At 46.5% G+C, this 21,247-nt stretch overlaps 1 protein-coding gene across 5 annotated transcripts in view; it reads left to right on the top strand.

Annotated features, from left to right (window-relative positions):
• Positions 1-20,378, top strand: part of LOC6507673 (serine/arginine repetitive matrix protein 2) — a 38,947-nt gene extending 18,569 nt beyond the window's left edge. Inside the window, exons 1-7 of one of the 5 annotated variants that reach the window (XM_014909915.3) lie at positions 843-1,823; positions 13,025-13,082; positions 16,703-17,558; positions 17,633-18,233; positions 18,296-18,458; positions 18,522-18,628; positions 18,692-20,378. In XM_014909915.3, coding sequence (XP_014765401.1) covers positions 1,447-1,823; positions 13,025-13,082; positions 16,703-17,558; positions 17,633-18,233; positions 18,296-18,458; positions 18,522-18,628; positions 18,692-19,856 — 3,327 coding nt within the window. In that variant the 5' untranslated portion in view covers positions 843-1,446 and the 3' untranslated portion in view covers positions 19,857-20,378. Of the gene's footprint in view, positions 1-842; positions 1,824-11,560; positions 11,895-13,024; positions 13,083-15,683; positions 15,977-16,115; positions 16,617-16,702; positions 17,559-17,632; positions 18,234-18,295; positions 18,459-18,521; positions 18,629-18,691 lie in introns of those variants that run through there. The other 4 variants (XM_032453601.2, XM_032453598.1, XM_032453600.2 and 1 more) reach the window with 4 other exon arrangements.
• The last annotated feature ends 869 nt before the right edge of the window (positions 20,379-21,247 follow it).

Raw genomic sequence — 21,247 nt, 5'->3', positions numbered from 1 at the left:
CAAGAGAGCGCGCCTCGTGCCTCGTGCCACCGGCATCCGCAATCCACAATCCGCCAACATCCAACAGCCAGCAATAGCTAAATAAAACCGGCGAGCTGTATTGACAGAGATTGCTTTTGTCACGGAATGTCTGTAAATTAGTCTCTTTGAAAAGCTCCTTTAAGGCTGCTGCCAACGGCTGGCCATCTGGAAGATTCCCTTCCAGCTTTAGATGAATAAATTCCTTGAACGGGAAAGTATTTAAAGCTGCCCCAGGCAGAATAAAACATATTTCAAATAGCATTTTGAGAGGGAAGTTCCTTTTTTCAAACGTATACGTAATGCATTGAGCCAAAAATATTTGTGCATACTTTCGGGCAAACGTACATGCACTTCTGCCAAAAATTGTTGCATACTTGCGGGCTCTACACACGAGATGCCACAAGCATGCGCATTGGTTCCTGTGTTTATTTTGTTTTTGTTCAATTAAATTGTATGAAGTGAGGACCTAAATAGGGTTGGTAGTGGATTAAATCTGCTTATTAGCTTAGTAGCTATTTAAATGTAACTGGGTATTAAGAAGAATGGGTATTAAGGACCTTTTGCTAAAACGCGTTAGGAACATATTGATGGTCTTATTTCAAAGCGAATTCTAAAGATTATTGTTGAGTTTTTAAATTTAGTACTAATCGTATAGTGTTTTTAAGTACAGTATAATTAATCTCAGCCTAAAATTTAAATTTAAATACACGTTTTAAAAACCGGTAAAAATGAAATATCTTATCGATAACCGCGAAATACCAGAAAATACCAGCAGCTAAGGCGATTGGTCGAGCTCAACACCACTAAAAATAACAACAACCAGCAACACTGAAAACCAGCTACACCGAACCCCAGCAACTATGAACACTGATAACAATAATCTTCTACCAACCGAAACAGACGCGCTCGCATCGAAGCGAAAAGTTTGAAAAATGCATTTGTAACGACGGTGCGCGCGCCTTTTTCCATCCAATCGCTCCGTGTCCAATCGGCTGAAATTCTCTGGCCAGTGTCAGCTGTTCTTAGCCCCAATTTCAATCTGAAACGAAATTGTGGCCATATTCTATCCGGTTTAAATTGCAAAATCTTATTCCGAGAATCGAGAATCCAGAGTCGCGACGAGTGTCAATTAGACCAGCTGCAAAGAGAGTTGTGGTGTGTGCATTTTGCTGTGAAGGTAGAAAAGAATAAAAAAAAAAGAAACACAAGTCACAGAATTTGCCGGTCGTGGGCGTCCCTCTCGGCGGAGTGTGTATCTGTATCTGCAGTTGTTGCTGTATCTTTTATATATCCCAGTATGTACTCTGCTTGGGCAGAAGCCAAAATGTTGTGAACAACGCAAATAGCGCATCTAAAAACGAACCATAAGCGAAAATCAATAAGACCGACAACCGAACCACAAAAGTGTTTATTACATGAGCAAAAATGTCTGCCACGACAATAGGTGCCGCATTGCATCCGCCAGAACAACAACAACAAAGCGAACAACCAGAACCAGAGCGGGTGCAGGAGCTGGAACAGGAGCCGGAGCAGGGCGCTGAGTCAGAGCCTGCCAAGGAGGTGGAGGTGGAGGTGGCAACCGAAGCTTGCGAGCTGGAGAAGCTCACTGGCCCAGATAGTGGGCGTGCCTCGGCAACCGAATTCGAGGAGAGTGCATCCAAAATACCGCCATCGCTCGACCACGAGGATGTTTACGCCACCTGCGGCCTCCACACCAAGTGGTATTTACTGCCCGAGGATGACACTTCCCCATCCTCGCCCTCCAAGGAATGCGACGAGGGAGGAGGAGGCGACCCAGCCATGTAAGTTGTGTCCTAACAATAGGAGGTCAACGACTAGGTGCACTCTGCAACTGCTATTCAAGGCAGATTCTCAAAATAATTCCATTCTAGAACCATAATCACTATGATTATCTAGAAAATATATTTGAATATTTTAGGAAATAAGAAGGAAGTATTTATCCTTCCTGAGAGTACTAATTTAAGAAAATGATCCAAAGTTTAAAAAACTGAAAAACAGCAGCTGTGGAAATCATAAAATCAAGCTACTACTGGAGGCCAGCTCCAAGCTCCAAGTTGCCCCGTAACGCTGCTAATTTTGCGGCCCATTGGCCAATTATTCCTTGACTTCTGTCGCCTGCTTCCTAGACTCCAGCCGAGTCTGTGTTTACGGATTTAATCAGCCGTACATAATAGCCGTGCCGTGGCACGTGTGACCTGTTGAAGGAGGAACCGAACCCCGAAAGCCTGCTTGAGGATGTCCCTCACGTGCTGCCGCCCCCACCCCCACCAGTGGAGGATGTACATACGTTTTTGTGGCAACTTATCCGTCCCGGTGGACCGGCGAGTGGCTCATCGCCCTGCAATCTTTTCGGCGGGGATCTGCTATTTATAGAAGTGGATGAGCGAGCTCTTCACGGTTTGTTGATGCGGCAGAGACTGCGGAAATAGAGACACAGAAACAGACCCAGACTATTAGCGAAAATCCGCAAAAGTGCAAATTGAGAATCATACTTTTTAATATTTTTTTTATGAAACTAAACAGAACCATGACAAGATAGCTACTTTTTCCGTTACATCAGCAACTAAGCGAAGAAAAACAAGAAAGGAAAGCTAACTTCGGGCGGAGCCGAAGTTTATATACCCTTGCAGTTGAGTCGCAGTCCGCTAGGTGGCGCCACCCATCTTATATTATTAGATATATAGCGGATCGTATATAGTTGGCCGATCCTTATGAAACTTGGAAAATCGAATTTTTTTGCCAAAAGAGGAATCCATTGAAACTCCCATCCTTTTAACTTGAAAAACAACGAAGTTATAGCATTTCCGATCAATCAGTTATATGACAGCTATAGGATATAGACGGCCGATCCTGATGACATTTAGCAGATCATATAAGTTGGCCCAAATTAGAATGCACAGAAAGTCCCATCCTTCTAACTTGAAAAACAACGAAGTTATAGCATTTCCGATCAATCAGTTATATGGCAGCTATAGGATATAGTTGGCCGATCCTTATGAAATTCGACAAATCAGATTGTTTTTCCCAAAATAGAATCTCTACCAAATCCCATCTTTCTAACTTAAAAAACACCAAAGTTATGCCAATTTCGATCGTTCTATGACAGCTATAGGATATAGTCGGCCGATCCTTACGAAATTTTGTACATAAGATATTCTGGTCAAATATAACATGTGTAGAAACTCCCAACCCTCTAACTTAAAAAACACCAAAGTTATGGCATTTCCGATCAATCAGTTATATGGCAGCTATAGGATATAGTCGACCGATCCCGGCCGTTCCGACTTATATACTGCCTGCAAAGGAAAGAAGGGTGTGTGCAAAGTTTCAACTCGATAGCTTTAAAACTGAGAGACTAGTTTGCGTAGAAACGGACAGACGGACAGACGGACAGACGGACATGCTCATATCGACTCAGGAGGTGATCCTGATCAAGAATATATATACTTTATAGGGTCGGAGATGTCTCCTTCACTGCGTTGCACACTTTTGACCAAAATTATAATACCCTCTGCAAGGGTATAAAAATGGTATGCCGTTAGTGCAACGTTGGGAGGCAAGGCCTGAACGGCATTCCAGGCAGTTGCAGATGCACCTTTTATGGAAGACACCGCCTGTCAGGCGAGTTGAAATCCTTCGTTGTGATATAATAAGGTGCCCCGATCGGTCAACTCAATTTATGCGTGTTTTGTGTCGTCTTATGCAACAATGAGTGGCACTTGAAGACTGCCATCTCTCAGATACATTCGCTCCCAAACTTCCAAGAACTCTAAGCTTAGGTCACTTCCGATTTGGTCAGCTGTTTCAGGCGATAAAGTCACAATCAGGTCAGTATCTCTACTTTGGCCTCAATGTTTGCTCGGTTGACCCCTTTTTCACGGCGTCTATGGGGGCGAAGAACGTAATCTACCGATTATTCCCAATTCCCCTCCCCATTCCAACTGAAACTTTGTCACTTTTATTTTGGGGCAACGATCCCCGGGTGAGTAATAACTCATAACTGTCTTGGCAATCGATGACGACCAACTCGAAATTCCTTTGATGGATTTTCTAAGCAGTCTTCGGCGGATAGCTGGAACTTGGCCTGGTCGGCTTATCTGCCACTCGGAAGCGTGGAGAGGAGGGGTATCACATATACCATAACACATATAGTACGTGACTGGTGCCGAAAGATAAACACCTCCTCAGAATACTAAAATCAGTGCCTGGGTTTCGAAATATAGGTTCCACATATGTATCCCCAGGAGAAGGGGCTATTGGATAGTATATACTTCTAGTGATATAACCCCTATGGTTCCATGACACATATTCTATTTAATTTGGATCTTGAGTCATTACCTATATGGGTTTCTTTGTATATTGTTTATTTTCATTGTTTATTTCATTATTAATAGATATTATATTTCAGTAACAGAAACCGCAAACATACTTTCTTTGGTAGTTCGTGGAAATATCTACCTTGTTATCACATATCTAATAAGCCCAATTTCATAATTTGCTTCTGGGGCAGGCATTGATTACACTTGTAATGCTGTGAGCCACATATCTCACTCCCAATTCCGCAGTCTGGCCAGATACAGCGTAATAACAGCCTTTCCTCCACGGCCAGGCCATGTCTGTGATTAAATCTCCCTCCCATACCGATATTATATTGTCGCGGCCCGTCAACTGGATCACCTGGGTAACGACTTCTTCCACACTGGTTAGGAAGATTGTTAAGATTGTTGCGTATTTCGAGAGGAGTGCCTAGGCCCAGGCACCAGTTACTTAGATTAACACATATTACCACTCATTTTCACGGTGCATGGCAGCAGTTTCACAATTGAGTGAAATGTTCGGGCCACTCGTAAAATATATATTGACAGTCAGACAGTCAGTTGGTAGGCAGCAGCAGTTTGGCTCGCTGTGGAAAGTCAGAGTCGTATTTTGGGCACGAAAGCATTTGGATAAAACAATGTTTAATTATGTTACATATATGAGATTCCCGGGGAAAGTTATGGCTTTAAGGCCACCGCGCCACACCGCGTCGCGCCACATCTGCTGGCCATGCGTTGCTCTTGCTCTGATGCTTTTCTTTCTGGCTGCTCTGGCATTTGCGTTTTGTTTCCATTTCACTGGCATTTTCAAATCAAAACAAGTGCAGAGCCAGCCCGCACAAAGTTATGCAGCAGGCCAAGTTCTGGCTCGTTGTGTAAATAAGGCATTAGGGCTAAAAATGCAGTACCAGTTGGTAAGGGTACTGTGGGCCTGGTTCCTCCTCCTCCTCCTCTAATGCAATTCCCTGCCCTAGAGCCAGTTTCGGTGGCAGGTTGAGAACTTGTCACTGGAGGAGAAACAGCTCTGACAGCTGACTGGCTACTGACTGCTAGCTTGGCTCTTACCACACCGGAGTTGCTTGAGTTCCTTGACACTTTCGGGCCAGAGATGCATTTGCAATGCGCTGCCATGACACTGAGTCCAAAGTGTCTCTTGCAAAAGGAACTCGGCTAATGGGATATTAATTAACATTATTCACGGCTCGGTCCATCTTCCAACTCGGTCATTAGGCACATCTCCGTGGTTAATTAGTTACCTTGCTGGGTTTCCATTAATTAGAAGCTCCATCCCACCACCAAATTGTCACAACACTCCCCCGCCTCTAAAGGAATCTCTATCAGCATCGCTGACTAGGTTTTTCGGCCGGTAATTAGTTTGTTTTGTGCGCCTAAATGGCATTCTTGTCGCGCAACACCTTATCCCCGTTGACGGAAATTAAAAACACAACCTGAAAACACACAAAAGCCGCCACGAAACACTTCATCTGTGAAACGGAGGCTCTCGAATTATAATTATCAGATGACTTCATTTTGGCGGCTGCCAAGTTGACCAAGTTTCCACTCAGTCCAAGCTAACACGCAAGTTTTCAAACTTGGAGAAGAGAAATCATTAAATATATAATATATTTTGGGTGCAGTCGGTCGGCTAATCAAAGTTATAGTTAATTAACTACTCTGTTGGTCTCTGTTAGGCTGATTCTAACTTGTGAAAGGCCTGCGGTTAGGAAACTAGCCTCTCCTGGGGCTAGTCATCTTTAAATGCATTGCACTGGCAGTGCCAGTGACCAGTGGAGTTATAAATCAACTTGTTGTGCGGCAATTAATGATGCATTTAAAGCACAAAAAGCTAAACCTTTCAGAGAGAAATTGCTTTCGCTTTCAAACAGCTCCGGAGCAGTGCAGTTTTTTGTCGGCTATTTCCGTAATCTGTTGTGAGTCACTGCCATTTCACAGTTCAGTTTTAGAGAGTTTTTCTTGTAAATCTTTTGATGTAGATGGGATGGGGATGGGGATGGGGTATTGGGATGGGCTGATCCATCAATGCCTCAGTGTCAGGGATGTCTGTGATAGAGAAGTTCCTATTTCTGGCCAGTCTAAACAAACAAGTTGCCCAGCTGCCGCCTCTCCTAGGCCTGTATCTCAGTGTCTATTTATGAAATGATCATTAACCCCCAAAATCTGACTGCCTCTGACTGGCTCTCTGTGGTTTTCCAATCCACACAAATTGTATCTGGTTACGCCATAAGGTTCTCCGGCAAAGGTTAGGCTGCTTTCCACTCTTCTCCCCTTGGAATGGTCGGGGTGATGGTGTGCATACTTAAATCTCCTCGAATTAGTGGCTCGAATGGAAGCCTACGCAGGTGAATGCACTCAGTCCTACCCTGGGACTGAGTTTCACTCCTCCAACTCGTACTGATAATTATTATTATTTTTCTTTCTGATTTTTTTGGTCTGGCAGTGAAATTACTCGCCGCACACATTGTTACGTAAGAGCGGGCTGCGAATCGGAATAAACACAGAAAAACAGATAGCTAGTTTCCGAGTATAAGCTATGAGATTCTCCGGATTCTCGGGCTTACAAATTCCACATTTTTGAGGCCCCTAATCAGAGCCCAGAGCCGCCCCATGGTCGCCTTATCAGCTGGAACCGCCTGGAGCACAGTACAAGGGTACATGGGGTTTACCGAGCAAAACTTGCTCAAGTCGTTGGCCAGCGAATTAATTTTTTAATTGTCCATTTCAGTTTTTTATTCCCCAAAAAACTAAGAGAGAGAAAAAGAAACAAGATAGAGTTCATCGAGAGCTGGCTAACCCCGAGGTGAACTCCAAGACCGTGCGAAAGTTGGGTTCCGCGACAAATGCGTTCGCTTTTTTTACGTAAAGCGAAGCATAATCCAGCTGGTAATTACCAGCTAGTACTCTCTCTCCCCAAGACACATTCGCATTCAAATTCAAATGCAATTCAATACGTTTTTATGCACATACTATACTATACTACACACAAATCACAACAAAGCCCAGCCTCAAATTGCGGAAAACTTGCTGTGAGCCGAGAGTGCCACTAAAATATGGATATGGGTATGGGTATAAGTATGAGTACTTTGAATATCGATCCGATCGAATCCCTTCTTTTAGTTCGCTTTGTCACGTAATCGGATAACCACAAACATTAGGATTTCTGGTTTGTCAAAGTGTTTGCTTTCACAGAGGGCTCCTCCCTATGAAATAACAAAGTAATACAACTTTCCGTAATATTTATTAAAAAAAAAGGAAAATAACAGCAGACTGTCCCTAGAACAATTACCCATTTTTCATAGTACGTGTGAGGGAATACGTGCCTGGTGGAATGTCTCTCGCATAATTATATTGGCTGTCAGTAGTGAGATTCCCAGCAACCCGGAACCGTGCGAATGATGCAGAGACCGACCCCACCGAACCAGACCAGACTTCTGGGCCAAGAAGTTCTCCTCCCCCGTCATAACTCTCTTCTAGTGCCAACCAGTGCAACTAGTGCATGTCGCTGGTTTTTAGTTAAAAGTTGTTGAGTTTGGAATTGCATGTGCCTGGCAGCCACATCCACCACCCTACCTGGGGTAACATGGTGGAGGTGGAGGTTCTCAAGCATACGCGTGCTTGCCTCGAATTTATTCTCTCGGATAACCAGCACTTCCTCTCCATCCCAGGCGCCCCTTTCTTGTCCGATGCCTCTTTGTTAATTACACATTCAAAATTTGTAACAAAAACCCACTTCAAAGTCATCATCATCATCGCCAGCTAGAGAGAATTTGTGCCTATTCGGGGTTTGGCGCCACAGATAGTTGATGGGTTGATGGGTTGATGGTTGATGGGGGGAAGTGATAAACACTTAAACAATAGACCCCTCTAAGAACAAAACGTCAAAAAAAGTGTTTTATTCATTTTTAACTAAGCAGACGAGAAACTAAAAAGGCAGCCAGAGACAGGTGATTATGAATATGATAAGAAAAAAGTATAGAAAGGCTTTGGAGATTATATCTAAAGCTCTCTTGATTAAAGACCCATACACATTGGGCGCTATTTTTTATATCATGTAGTGAAGTTTCTTGATTATATGATACCCGGTACTCTTCTCTTTTATCCTTTCGATAAAGGTTTTTTAATGAAACTACTCTTTAAAAGTGTATGTTGCATATTTTTAAACAAAAAACTGAAACAATTCAGTAGGAAATCAGAATCATAAGGGTATAAATTCTCTAAAAATTAGCTATCGGAATAGTTTCTCAATAACACTTTTTAAAAACAAGTTTTTTTGGAACTAGAGGCGTGACAATAACATTGAAAAAACTTAACTGCGTTTGTATTAAAAGAGTCCTTATGAAAGATCTTATAACTCTACCTCTCATAGTTTCTGAGATCCACCTATTCATAGGGACAAACTTACAGAGATGGAATCCTGATCCTGATACTTCATGAGATCTAAAGTTATTCCTGCTCCCTATTACATAAATTCACACAAATCCAAGTACCAGAAATGAAAAATCTTCCCAAATAAGTAAACTTTTGGTGACAAAAAGTGTTCTTAACGAGATATACCAATATTTTTCGCTCTGCATCAGCTACTTGCAAACCAAACCGGAAGAGCATCGTTTAAATGGAAATAACAATTTCAAAATTGTCCACTTAGGTGACGAAGTGGTATATACCTCTTCCGCCACCCCCAGCCCGCCAAAGACTTGACTTGCTTCATGATTCAAATCTGATTCATGCACAAAGCACTTGCCATACCGATCCAGATGTGCGGAGATGTGCCTCCTCCGCACCATCCATCCATCCATCCATTCATTATTTGTGCATTATTTTACAATGAGTGCCGAAAGGGGGGCTATTTTCGCCGGCTTCCCCCCATGAAGCCGGAGGAGACTTCAATTGAAGCGACACCGGAGACGCGCCCACTCCTGCCTCTGCTTAGTTTCTTATAAATATGCACTACCATGATGATGATGATGATGGGGGATGGGTAAGCGTATGGAACACCACCCTTCCTACTCGTTGCATCCATAATTCATTGCATTCGTGCGTTTTGCTTTTTGAAGATGCAAAGTGCGGGGTTCAGAGCGACATCTGGGTGTCTGTCTGAATGTCTGACTGCCGTCAATGCCATTTGAAAGGCCAACTGGAAGTCGGAGAGTCATTTGGCCATTCATGGGAAACATAAACCCGGGCTAATTGCGCGGACGGACACTCGGGCTTGAACCTGTCTTTTGCCCCGAAATTAAATCTACCACATGCATCCGCTCTCGATTCGAGGCCATTCACTGACACAGTCCCCCTGCCTTGGACTGATTCTTTGGCAGGGAAGAGAAAAAAACAACCAAACAATGCTCTTTTTTGTGTTCTGCTGTTCTGCGCCAGAGGGTTCGGTCGAATACATTTTCATTTTTTCCCGCTGGGCAGCTGACAGGCCCAGTCCAAGTCCAAGTCCACGTCCCGTACTTAAGGTACCAGGCCCCCTATATACACTCTCCTCGGCTGGGCACAATTTCTGGAATTGGTAAATGGGAATAGAACTATGCCACACCTCCTCGTCGGTCGGTTTATTGTCGCTCGTCAGGCAACTGTTTGGCGGCGTGTTTATAGTGTACTGTTAGAAGAAAGAAGTTCTTGTTGCACCAATAATTACAGGGGATCTCATCGTGTGCGTTCTATTCCGTTCTTTACGTAATTCCAAGACCCAGATCCTACACCACTGATTGCCGCATGATTGTCATTTCAATAAAGGCCTGTAGTTTCCCTCAACAAAGCCCCCATGGGACGATCAATCGAAGGCCAAAGAGGTTCGATTTAAGGAACTGACATCCAGAGGGAGAAGACTTTAAAAACCCTGAATCAGCATAACCTTTGTACTCAGTCTCCTCTTAAAATAATGGTTTAGATTCGATAACCTCGTTACTCTCCCTGCAAGATGATTGTCACCCCGGACTTGCTATGGCTTCCAAGTAGGTTGCGAGGTGTGCGCCTTGTTGGTTCAATAATAATTTTATGCCATATACCAGCAATAGATGGTCGATTTGATCCGGTGATAAATTAAGCCAATTTGTTCTCAGCTGAGTCATCCATGAGGTCGTTGAGGAAAAAACAACGTGTTGATTGCCAGCATTTGCCTGGAATTTTGCGGATCGGGACAACTTAGACACGCTCTCGCCATGAGGTATTCTAAAAAAAAAGTGTAAGTGGTAGGGCGGGCTAACTAACTCCTCCCAAGCCCGCTCCCGTGGTTCTTATTGCAAATACCCGGCTCGTCCCGACTGCACAGGTAGTTCTCCTCCTGCTTGGCTGCGAAAACCTACCTGTTCGTTTGCGAAAAAAAAGGAATTGTAATTCGCCTGTCCGAGTTCGAGTTCCAGGGGAACCGGTTTGAGATGCACAATGCCATTCCAGTTCCTGGCATTGCATCTGCCTTTGGTCGAGCCGCCTTATTTCGATATGCAGATTCTCCGCCATGGCCGAGGGGTTGCCATGGTTTTCATGGCCGCAGCCCCAACCTTGAGATACATTTCCATTTTTGTGGAAACCACAAATCTCAGCACCTGCAAGTGCACCTGGAAATCAAATCACACAGCCAGTCAGCCCTAAACTCCATTAGTGCCTGAACATCCTGTGTAGCTGCGTTGGAGTTTCCTTTATTTTTTACAAGAGGCGCCTTTTGTGTTTCCGGCAACATATCAATTTTCAGCCTACAAGTATTTCCGCGTTTCCTCCACCAAGAGTCCTCCTTTTTGTTTGATTGTCAAGGCCTGGAGTTCGAATGTCTAAGAGTCCTTAAGAGTCCTACTTGTTAGGAGCTAGGCCCTTTCATGCTATGATTCGGATGGGCCATGAGATAGATCACGTCTTTGGAAAATATGAAATATTATTGTTGGCCACACGCCAATCCGTGAGGGGTTGCAGCAGCAGCAGCAGCAACAGAAGTAGTGCCAAAGTGCACAAAGGACTCCCGAAACCGGTTCCGCGCCATTGCAAGCGGCAGATGTTTCCTTCCCAGAGCTGTTATCCTTCCTTGAGTCCGACCTGCCGCATTTGAGTGACTCCTTGGGCCGCAACAGCAGCTGGAAGTGAGTCTATTTGTGCTGGCAGGGCTGGAGAACATCTAAATAGCAGCTGCAGGCCCGAAACTCACTCAAAGTCCTTCCCTTATTTTCTGACACACTTCTGAGTGCAACACACACCCTGCCACTGCTTTAGAGACTCGGGATCAGTCTGTCCCTGAAACGCGAACCGAAAAGACACGCTAACGCGGAATGAAACTGATTTAGAAGTACTCTGAACTCTGAACTCTGAACCGGAAGGAGTTGACCCTGTGATTAGTGCAACAGTTTCGATTATGGTCACATACCACGTGCGCACCAACCTCACACAGTTCAGTCTCGCCAAAATAGAGAGCATGAACAGCGGAACCCGGAAGCCGATTAGGAGCCACGCCTGGCACCACAGCCAGCCCCAGAGGAAGAACCGCCCCGCCATGGGGGTGGAGAGGCGCCTCGCCAAGACACTGCAACGGTGAGGCAACACTAACTATCCTAGAGAAACTGGAGCAAATCTAGCAGCTCAATCAAGGCATCAATCAGCCTCAATCACTCACTCACATAGCAGCTGTGCCTCAAATCACATCAAAGTGAAGATACCGACTTTGCAACAGCTTGCTTCTAAAAAAATAATGCACAGAGAGAAACTACTGGGAGTTGAATCTGTAGTTCCTTTTGTCCTAGTCCTTCCCGAGATGTTTTATCTAGATCTTAAGTAATAGAGTCCTTGCTACGAGTTTCTAGATGGTTCTCCCTTTGATGGACATCTGAGAAAATAAATCTCCTTGAAGGAAACTCTACTCTTAATGTCCTTACACTTTTTTCTTTGTGCAACCTTGCACCGCTCCGACTGCATTCCTTCACGCATCCCCAGATTTAATCCGTTTTTTGTTCTGAGCACGCATTCTGCGTCTACCCTCCCAGGTCCGTGGCCTTCCCTGGCCAGAGCCTGAAGGAATGCTCTCCTGGCCAAGCCAAGGAAATTCAGAGACACCGCAGGCGCAAACTATGCGCTCCTTGCACCCCACCCCTCCCTCTGTCAGGATGCAGCCCAGTGTCCTGTTGATTCCCAATGCCAAGACCTCGGCATTTCCCAGCGCCTTTTAGGGCCTGGCTCGGTGTTTGTTTGCTTTTGTGAGTCCGGACATGGAATTCCCGGAATTCATAGTGTTTGCTTACAATAAGCATACGGAAATGGAATTGGCCAGGTTTGCTTTAGATTTGGATGTGGATTTGGTTTTTGGATTTAGTTTGCTTTGAGCTCTCCGTTTTTGGCTTACCTTCGGGAAAGGAATCCTTTTTCTTTACAACCACTTGCCTGGCTAAGGACCAAGGATACCTGCCCTAACGATTCTGCCGCATTTTCACACGCAAGACTCCTGAGATCCTGAGCTCCTGAGTAGCGTAACCTTATATCACAGGACTCTAGGGAGTCCTTCTCTGAATCCGCTAAACTTTTATGATCTAAGCACCCCTTTTTGGGATGGCTAATGAGGAGTAGGAGGAGGATCAGGTAGCGGCGCTACCTAATATTTTACATAATTCGCAACGGGATGCTACTGTTCGATTGTTGTCTAATTGAATTTCCATTTCGTATCCTTGCAGAATGCCAAAAAGCGGAAGTCAAGGAGCCAGGAACAACAACATCTTTGCCGTGGGACTGGTAAGTTTCTAATCCTCCAACTAATACTCTGCTTAATGGCTTTCGGGCTAAGCATAGTTCTTGGAAAACTCACAAACTATTGAAGCATTTGGTGGGGCATATGCCTGGCCACATGACGAGTGACAATCAGGACTCTCTCAAGTGGTTCGATAGTATCACATTACTCGAGCGAGCAGCTGGCATTGTTTTCCTGCCCGAATTTAAATTGATTTATTTCGGTTGAGCGGCTGCGACAGCTGCGATTTGTATACAAATGTTTAGTTTTTGTCACACGCTCCTCCGGCTGCAGGCTGCTCCTCCTGCCCCTCTGCTGAGGTCACGACAAGCATGCTTTCTCTTCTGACAGGGGATGGGTGCTTGGTTGGGTGGGAAGGAGCGCCACCGAATGCACTTGGAATGCTTTTAGGGGTGCAAGTCAGTTTATCGCGTGCCAGCCCTCCTCCTATCACCCGGGCTGTAAAGCTCTTCCATAAAACCTACACTACTTTTATGGATGTGCATCTGTTGGAACTCCATCCACCAGTACAGTACCAGGACTGGCAGGCAACTTGAACCCCTAAAACTTTTACAGCCGAAGCTCAACTAATTAAACTCTATTTTACGACTGGTGGTGGTGGTGGGGGCATATATAAAGTTTGGAAAGAGCATCGTCTATTTAAAGACTCGCTTTCACTGACTGATGGTATGGTGTATGGATGCACTGAAGATGGAGTCATCCATCCATTCAATTCCAGCAGGGAACCGGCAACCGGCAACTGGCAAGGTGGCAGTTGTCAGAGTTCAATAGACTGATTGCCTGCCTCTGGACTACGATAATGTTCCTCCAATGGCTCTTTCTTTTTATATAAGACATTTATGTCAATGTGGAGATCCCATTACAAAACTATCAATGCCGCAACCGCAGAAGACATGCCATGGGATGCTCTGCCTCTGCCTCTGCATCTGCCCTGCTTACCCGCCGGAGGAGTCATGAACTGAAGCCCGTGAAAGCTCCCGAAATCCGATCCCATGTCGGGGAGGGAGAAGGCAGCGCAATCAGGCTGGCTGGCTGAGGACAGGGTCGCCAATTTAATTTTGGACTCGGAATAATGGCAACCGCAAGGACCTCTTCTTCTGACAGCTCATTAAATTCAAAAGACACTGAGCTGAGAAGTGGAAGTGGCATGAAGGAACACATGTTTTCGGCTCTATTTGTTTTTCTTTTCCGGACTTTTCCTTTCCAGCCGCCGTTAAATCCTGCCCGCTCAACTCTCTAATGCTTTCTGTATGCAAATGTTGTCGAAATGTGTTTTTAAATCACTTGAGACCGGAGACCGTAGCCGATTCCTGGGTGGGAGTAACCGCTTTAGGGTCTTATCCCGGCCATCTTCCGGCCCTTCTGCTGCTTCTGCTATGTTTACACAATGTTGTCGAAGTTCATTGCGCCCATAAATAAAACTTTTTAATGTCTTTTCCACCTAAAAACAACCGAAGGTGAAGTGGCTATGCCTGTGGCTGTCTGTCTGCGATGCTAGTCTGTCTATGACATTCGATTCACGTGTGAATCTCTCAATTGACTCGAGGCAGAGACTTCTATTGGGGAATTAGTGCATCTGCCCAACACATAGACTCTAATCTGTATCGGATGGATGTGAAACATGCAGCGCAGCATCATTCACCATTTCCTTGAACTCTCTTGAACACATGCCCTTGGATTTGGGTGGAAAACCAACTAGACGTAGCTAGGGCTATGTTTTTTTTAGGTTTCCAGAAAGTGATTAATGTAAAACCCTGTAGATGGAGTCTCCGATTGCGATAGAAATAGAGATTCGGAGGAACGTTTCAATCAATCACCGGGGCGGACGACGCAAATTAATTGAATCCCTGCTGATACTGTCAGTGGATGGGATTTGTACCGCCATCATGGCAGGGCAGTTTCATTTCTCAAGAGCTCCTCCAAGTCTCTTTTAAATTATCAACTCACACAAGTCATAATAGTAACAGAGATCCCCGTCCAATAGTCCCCGATTTCATTACAAACTTGAACTTAATTAATTGAAACTATTAGAACAATCTGCCCATTCTTAGAGGACTAAGCCGGGAACAATTCATAAGCCTGTTCCTAAGCCGATTAAAATCCTGGCATTGTTCCTGCCTCCTGTCAGGTAGCAGAAGGTCGCGGGGCAAGAAAACTCATCACGCAACACAAAGCTCTGCGGACTCTGCCTCCGACTGGATGCAGTTTGACATTGGACGGGCCAGGCCGGGCTGGACAATGGACAATGGATCAGGGATTGACCTAGGCCAGGGAACAAAGATGCCTCAAGAGGCGGCAGTCGGCGGCTCGTGTCATTCCTGTGCTAATCTAATCAGTCCACTTCAATCCAGACTCGAAGCCAAGGGCCATTATGCATGTCCCTTTTGAATGCGACGATATCATCTCGTGGCACAATGGCCCTCTGCAATCCAATCCAATCCAATCCAGAGTACTCACGACCGGACGACGACACCGTCGCTCTCAGTACTATTGGAGGCACTCAGTTAGCAGTTGGCAGTTGGCATTCGCATTCCCATTTGCAAGTCTATCGCAATCAGTTATTATTTATCGCTTCGCCCGGTTACACCTGCTCGCGGTCTCCTCCAGATCGGATCGGATCGTTCGGTTTCGATCGTACGGCGGGGCCAGTCGGCGGGGGAGCCGACGGATAGCCATGAAGAAGCTGATAATACCCACTCTTATGGACACCTATGGCCTTATTAAGTTCTGGGATTTCGACACAGGTGCCCCCGGCAGCGGCAGCGGCAGCGGGAGTGTGTCGCAATCGAGGAACTTTAGTCCACTGCTGGCCGATGACTCGATGCCCGGCGAGAGCCGACGCCATCAGTACCGGTGGAGGAGACCTCGCCTGCTCCAGGTCAGCCTGAACCATTATCGATTCGTGATAAGTGCCCAACTCTTCCGCCCCCCAACTACCAGCCAGCCAGCCAGCCAGAGCTGGAGCCCCCTTGCCCCAAAGCAAACATATTTGAAACTCATATCACTCGAATGTCAAAACGAGAAGCTATAGTAGACTCGATAAAAAATTGGAGACATATATACCCAATCCCGATTGCGTCTGTGCGAGTGCGAGTGAGAGTGTGTGTGTGTGTCTGTTGCCGTGGCCTAGGGCTAGGATCGTCACATGTCAGTAGGATAGATCTCCGTGAAGAACCCCATCATCCGAACCTCCATCATCCGAATTCACAAATCCCAATATCAGCAGCAATCGAACCCCATTTCGTCACATGCCATGGTGTGGAATCCACGGCCTTCATAGTCATAATCGCGCCCTGTGATCCATTAAAATTCTTGTGACAAATTCCAAACCATTCCCAACCACGACGGACCTCGGCCACAGACACATGCACCGCAGGCACATCCAGTCGTTGTCATAGGCACCTTGTTGTTATTTCCATTCCATTCCTACAAACAAAAGCCAAAGCGAAATGATAAGATACTTGTGGTTTCGCATGCGGAGAAGCCGAGTCGCCTCCGTATCATCGTCGAAGCCATTCGTAAGGGAGCCGATACAGGCGATAAATAATCAATGAATCATATGATTACAATAATTTAATAACGCCTCTTCTCCCTCTTGTTCCAGTCGCAGCAGATGCGGGCCGTTTCCAGTCCCACGCTGACAGAACCACCACCACCACCACCATCATCATCATCGCAGCCGAAACCCAACCCCAAGCCGGACGAGAGCTCGGAAGCGGTGACAGGAAGCGCAAACATAGGCGGAGGAAGCAGCAGCGCCGGCGGCGGTGGAGGGCTCGGCGTTCTCCAGAAGTTCAAGCGAACGCTGAACAACTTCAACAACAAGAATCAGCTCAACATTGGTCCTCTGCCGCCATCAGCCGGCAGCCAGGCGAAGGGCAAATCCTCACCCACTACGACAACACCCATTGTGTCCATCACGGCCCCCCCACCGGCAAACGCCGCCTCGGGCGCCACAGTTGCCAGCGAATCTGCCAATGACGGAGGTGATGGCAGCTCGGGCAAGTACCGATTCGGGCCTCTCATTTGGCGCACCTCCAAGGAGCGACGGAAGACCAAGTTCAATCGCCGGGACAAGTGCAACTCCGGCGACTCGGGCATTCAGATTGAGCTCGAGCAGGATGAGCACTATTCCAGAGTGCTGGCCATCGGCAGTGGCCAGGGGGGAGACCGGGCCTCGGCCCCAGTCAGTGGGGGCTCGGGACAGGCCGGTGCCGATGCCAAAATCCGATCCATTAGGCGCACCAACTCGGCCAAGGCCAGCAGTCTGCTTGGACGCGGGCCCTTCGCCCTGAAATCCAGAAATGCCAAGTTGCTGAACGAGAAAACAGAGCGCGAGGCACCCGAATCCCTGCCCACTCGCTCCCTGAGCCAGCCGAACGGCCTGGAGACTTATGGAATGGGCGGGCGACCGGAGCTGGAGGACAGTGACAGCGACAGCGTGGCATCGCACGAAGAAGGTAGGTTGGGAGGGAAGGACAACACAATAAAAATGTACCATTTCCACTAATGGACGTCCCTTTGGTATCCATAGCTGTCAGCTACTATCCCACCATCTACGCCGAGGTGCTTTATAACTTTACGGCTGGCGGGCCGCAGGAGCTGGGCCTGGAGCGGGGCATGCTCATCGAGATTCTGCGCAAGGAGGTCGGACCCTGGTGGTTCGGACGCATCAAGAAGGAGGAGACCAATCTCGTGGAGGAGATACTCGATCCCGAGCTGGGCTGGTTCCCCAAAGAGTTTGTGCGCATCATTCACTGTCCAGAGACCGATGTATTCTTCAATGCCCACCGTGCGGCTGCCGCCGAGGCAGCAGCTGCCGAGGAGGAGGCCGCTGCCACAGCGGCGGGATCTGGCGGGGAGGCCACCACCACCACCAGCACCACCACCATACCCATACCAGTGACAACCTTCGACCAGGACGCCGAAGCAATTGGTAACGGAGATGGGGACCTCGATGTCACCGTAACCACGGACCAAAGCAACATCACCACCATAGTCATTGAATCGCCACCCAATCCGTTGAGCTCTAACGTGCCTCTGGACCAGGAGAACATCCTGCGGCGCAGTGCTGTGCGCGAATTGCTGGAGACTGAGGTGAACTATGTCAAGCTGCTGGCCTCCATTTGCGATGGGTAAGTTGTGGCAACTACCAAATCTTCTCGATGTTTCTATAACTCTTCGGATTCCTTCACAGATATCTGCCAGCCATGAGCAAACGCATCGATATATTCTCGCCAAACAGTATTCGCCTGATCTTCTCCAACATATCAGCTATTTACAAGTTCCAGCGAAAGTTCCTGGAAGCCTTGCGCCGGGGCATCGAACAGAACCAGATTGCCAAGGTGTTTCTCAAAATGGTAAGCACTACTTTGATGCGATTTTGAAAAGTAAACTAACTCTTTTATTCCACCAACCTGCAGCACAAAGGTTTCCTTTGCTATTCCACCTACTGCAACGCCTATCCTCGTGCCTTGATTGAGCTCGAGTCCTACGACCGCGTCAAGGATGCACGCACCATACTGGAAAAGTAAGACAACTCCAGCAGCCCTCACTGTAATCATAAACTAACCGGGATTACCCCTTTTTGCAGCTGTCGCGAATCGGAGAACCTGGCTGAGCTGCCACTGTCCGCCCACCTCCTGGCGCCCGTCCAACGGATCTGCCGGTATCCGTTGCACCTTAACGAGATCATCAAGTCGGCTCTGGCCAGCAGTCAACCTGCTGCCCTGGCCAGTCCAGATGCCGATGAAGTGGATGGAGGCGATCAGGCCAAGCCGACACACGCCGACTACGAGCAAATGGACATCAGCGAACTGGACGTCCCAGACTGCCAAGAGGTGGTCAACCAGGCCTTGGAGGCGATGCGCGGCATCACGGAGGCCGTCAACGAAGGCAAGCGTCACAGCGAGACGATCGCCCGGCACCAGGCCAGCTTCCAGAACTTCAAGGGCCCGCCACTTCACCTGCACAGCGCCCGCTTCTTCCTGCAGGTGGATGCCACGCGGGAGAAGCAGAACCTGTGGAACAGCAGTTGCACCCTGTTCCTGTTCGACAACCAGCTGGTCTACTGCAAGCGAGACATCATCAAGCGGAACCACTTCATCTACAAGGGACGCATCTTCCTCGACCGCTGTCGCGTGGTCAACGTCCGGGACGGCAAGATGTTCGGACACACGATTAAGAATTCCCTACGCATTTACTGCGAGTCCCGCGATAAGTGGTACGACTTCAGCTTCCGGTCGCCGAACCGGAAACACCGGTTTCTGAGCACCCTCGCCTTGGAGCGACAATTCGGCGGTAAGGCGTTGTACGTGTCGGAAATGACGGGATTCGAGTACAACTACGACGAGCGACCCGGCGACTTTTCCGATCAGTCGGACTACGAGGCGCCCGAGTACGAACAGGCCGGCGGTGGTGCCACCTCGGCCAGTGGCGACAGCTCGGTGCCGGAATCACCAGCCAAATCGACATCCCGCCTATGCGAAACGCTGCCCAAGAAGTCGCAGTCGCGGGACGGCATCGCCAGCGCCAATACCAGTGCAGACAACTCCACGACATCCACGGGCTCGCTGGGCAGGAGGCGCATTGGGAATTGGTTCCGCAAGCCGAAGAGTGCCAACTGTACGCCCAGCCAGTCGCCGACGCACAAGCCGAGCTTCGATGCGGACGAAACGCTGACGGAGGCCCGGGTGGCCGCCATGGAGCTGGCTGAGGCCGCAGCGGCGCTTGTGCCCACGGACAGTTCATCGGCATAGGGGCTGGCCGGAATCGGTTACCAAAATGAATCGCAATAATATCATAAACCCAGCTAAAAAATACATTCAAATATGTACTCGTACGCATACAAGATATAAAAATAATATTTGTTATCATAATATTAAATTGCCTTTAATCGCATCCAATCGAGAGTCGCAGGTAGTCGAATGAGTGTTACATTCTGAATTGAATTTTAGTCTAAAATTAAATTATCTTTCTCGTTTTTTTGTTTCGATATATACATATATATATATATATATAAAATTATGTTCGATTTGTTGTAACTATCTATGAGAGTCGTTTGTCGTTTAAGTTTGTTCCAGGTCCAAGCGTTAGTTGGAACTTTAGGATAACCTACCCAGAACATCAGACCATGTATACTTCTGGCATTTCAATGCGGTTTTGTTAAAAAGCAAAAGAGTCGCCGACTGCTAGTCTAAAAGAACCCTATTACCTGTCCATATACTTGTAAATCTAGGTTACGTGATAAGTCGATAATAATAAACATTCGAAAAATATTATTATGTATTATGTGAAGATTTATGTTTGTGCTCCTGCTCCAACTCCTGTTCCAACTCCTGCTCCACTCCAGCCACCCCCAAGCTGAATAGAAAACTACCCACAGAATCGATATTGTATTAAACGATTAAAGGATGCGTTTTAGAAACGTAGGACACATTTTTAGCCACTACCAGAATGACTAACAAGAATTCTATCTTTGTACTTGATATGAATTGTATTGGAAATAGTGCTGCTAACCAATGGCATTTGTTAATGTTTTTTTGTTAGGCCCACCCCCAGTAAGGGGGTGTACATATATGTATTCAATGTTGATTGATGGTGGTAACCCCACTCATGAGAAAAACATACATATTAATTAAAATTATTGTAGCCACCCAGTAATGGAACAAGAAATATTGCATACGAAGAAATCGTTATGATTATACTGTACTGTACTATATAGAAAATCGGTAGATTGTCAATTTGAACACAGATCTAAAAACAATATTAGCAAATGTTAACATTCACAACATACACAAGCGATATGCAACAAAACAATTGAGCGAATTTAATTTTTTCTAATTAGTATTACTAATTATCCGAAATTAGTATTTAACTGTTGCCCGGTTGGCAAGTTGGATTAGTTGAACTTTTTAAAGACAACATAAGTTAATCAAAAGATTCGTTAAGCAATTTACTATTTAATAGACTTTGCCAAAAGGGAAGAATAAGAAAACTTATTGGTTTTTACAAAAACAATAACTGATTGATATTTCCTCTGTAAAAACTGCGGAAAACATAAATCCAAAACCGAATCCTGCACACCACGCTACGACACAATATACAGAACTATAACGAGTGCTGAATGTAATCAGGACTAAAAGCTTAA

This window comes from Drosophila ananassae, chromosome 2R, assembly GCF_017639315.1.
Source record: "Drosophila ananassae strain 14024-0371.13 chromosome 2R, ASM1763931v2, whole genome shotgun sequence".
Classification (NCBI taxonomy): domain Eukaryota; kingdom Metazoa; phylum Arthropoda; class Insecta; order Diptera; family Drosophilidae; genus Drosophila; species Drosophila ananassae.
The sequence above is the reverse complement of the archived record's forward strand: the minus strand, read 5'-3'. Positions and strand labels throughout refer to the sequence as shown.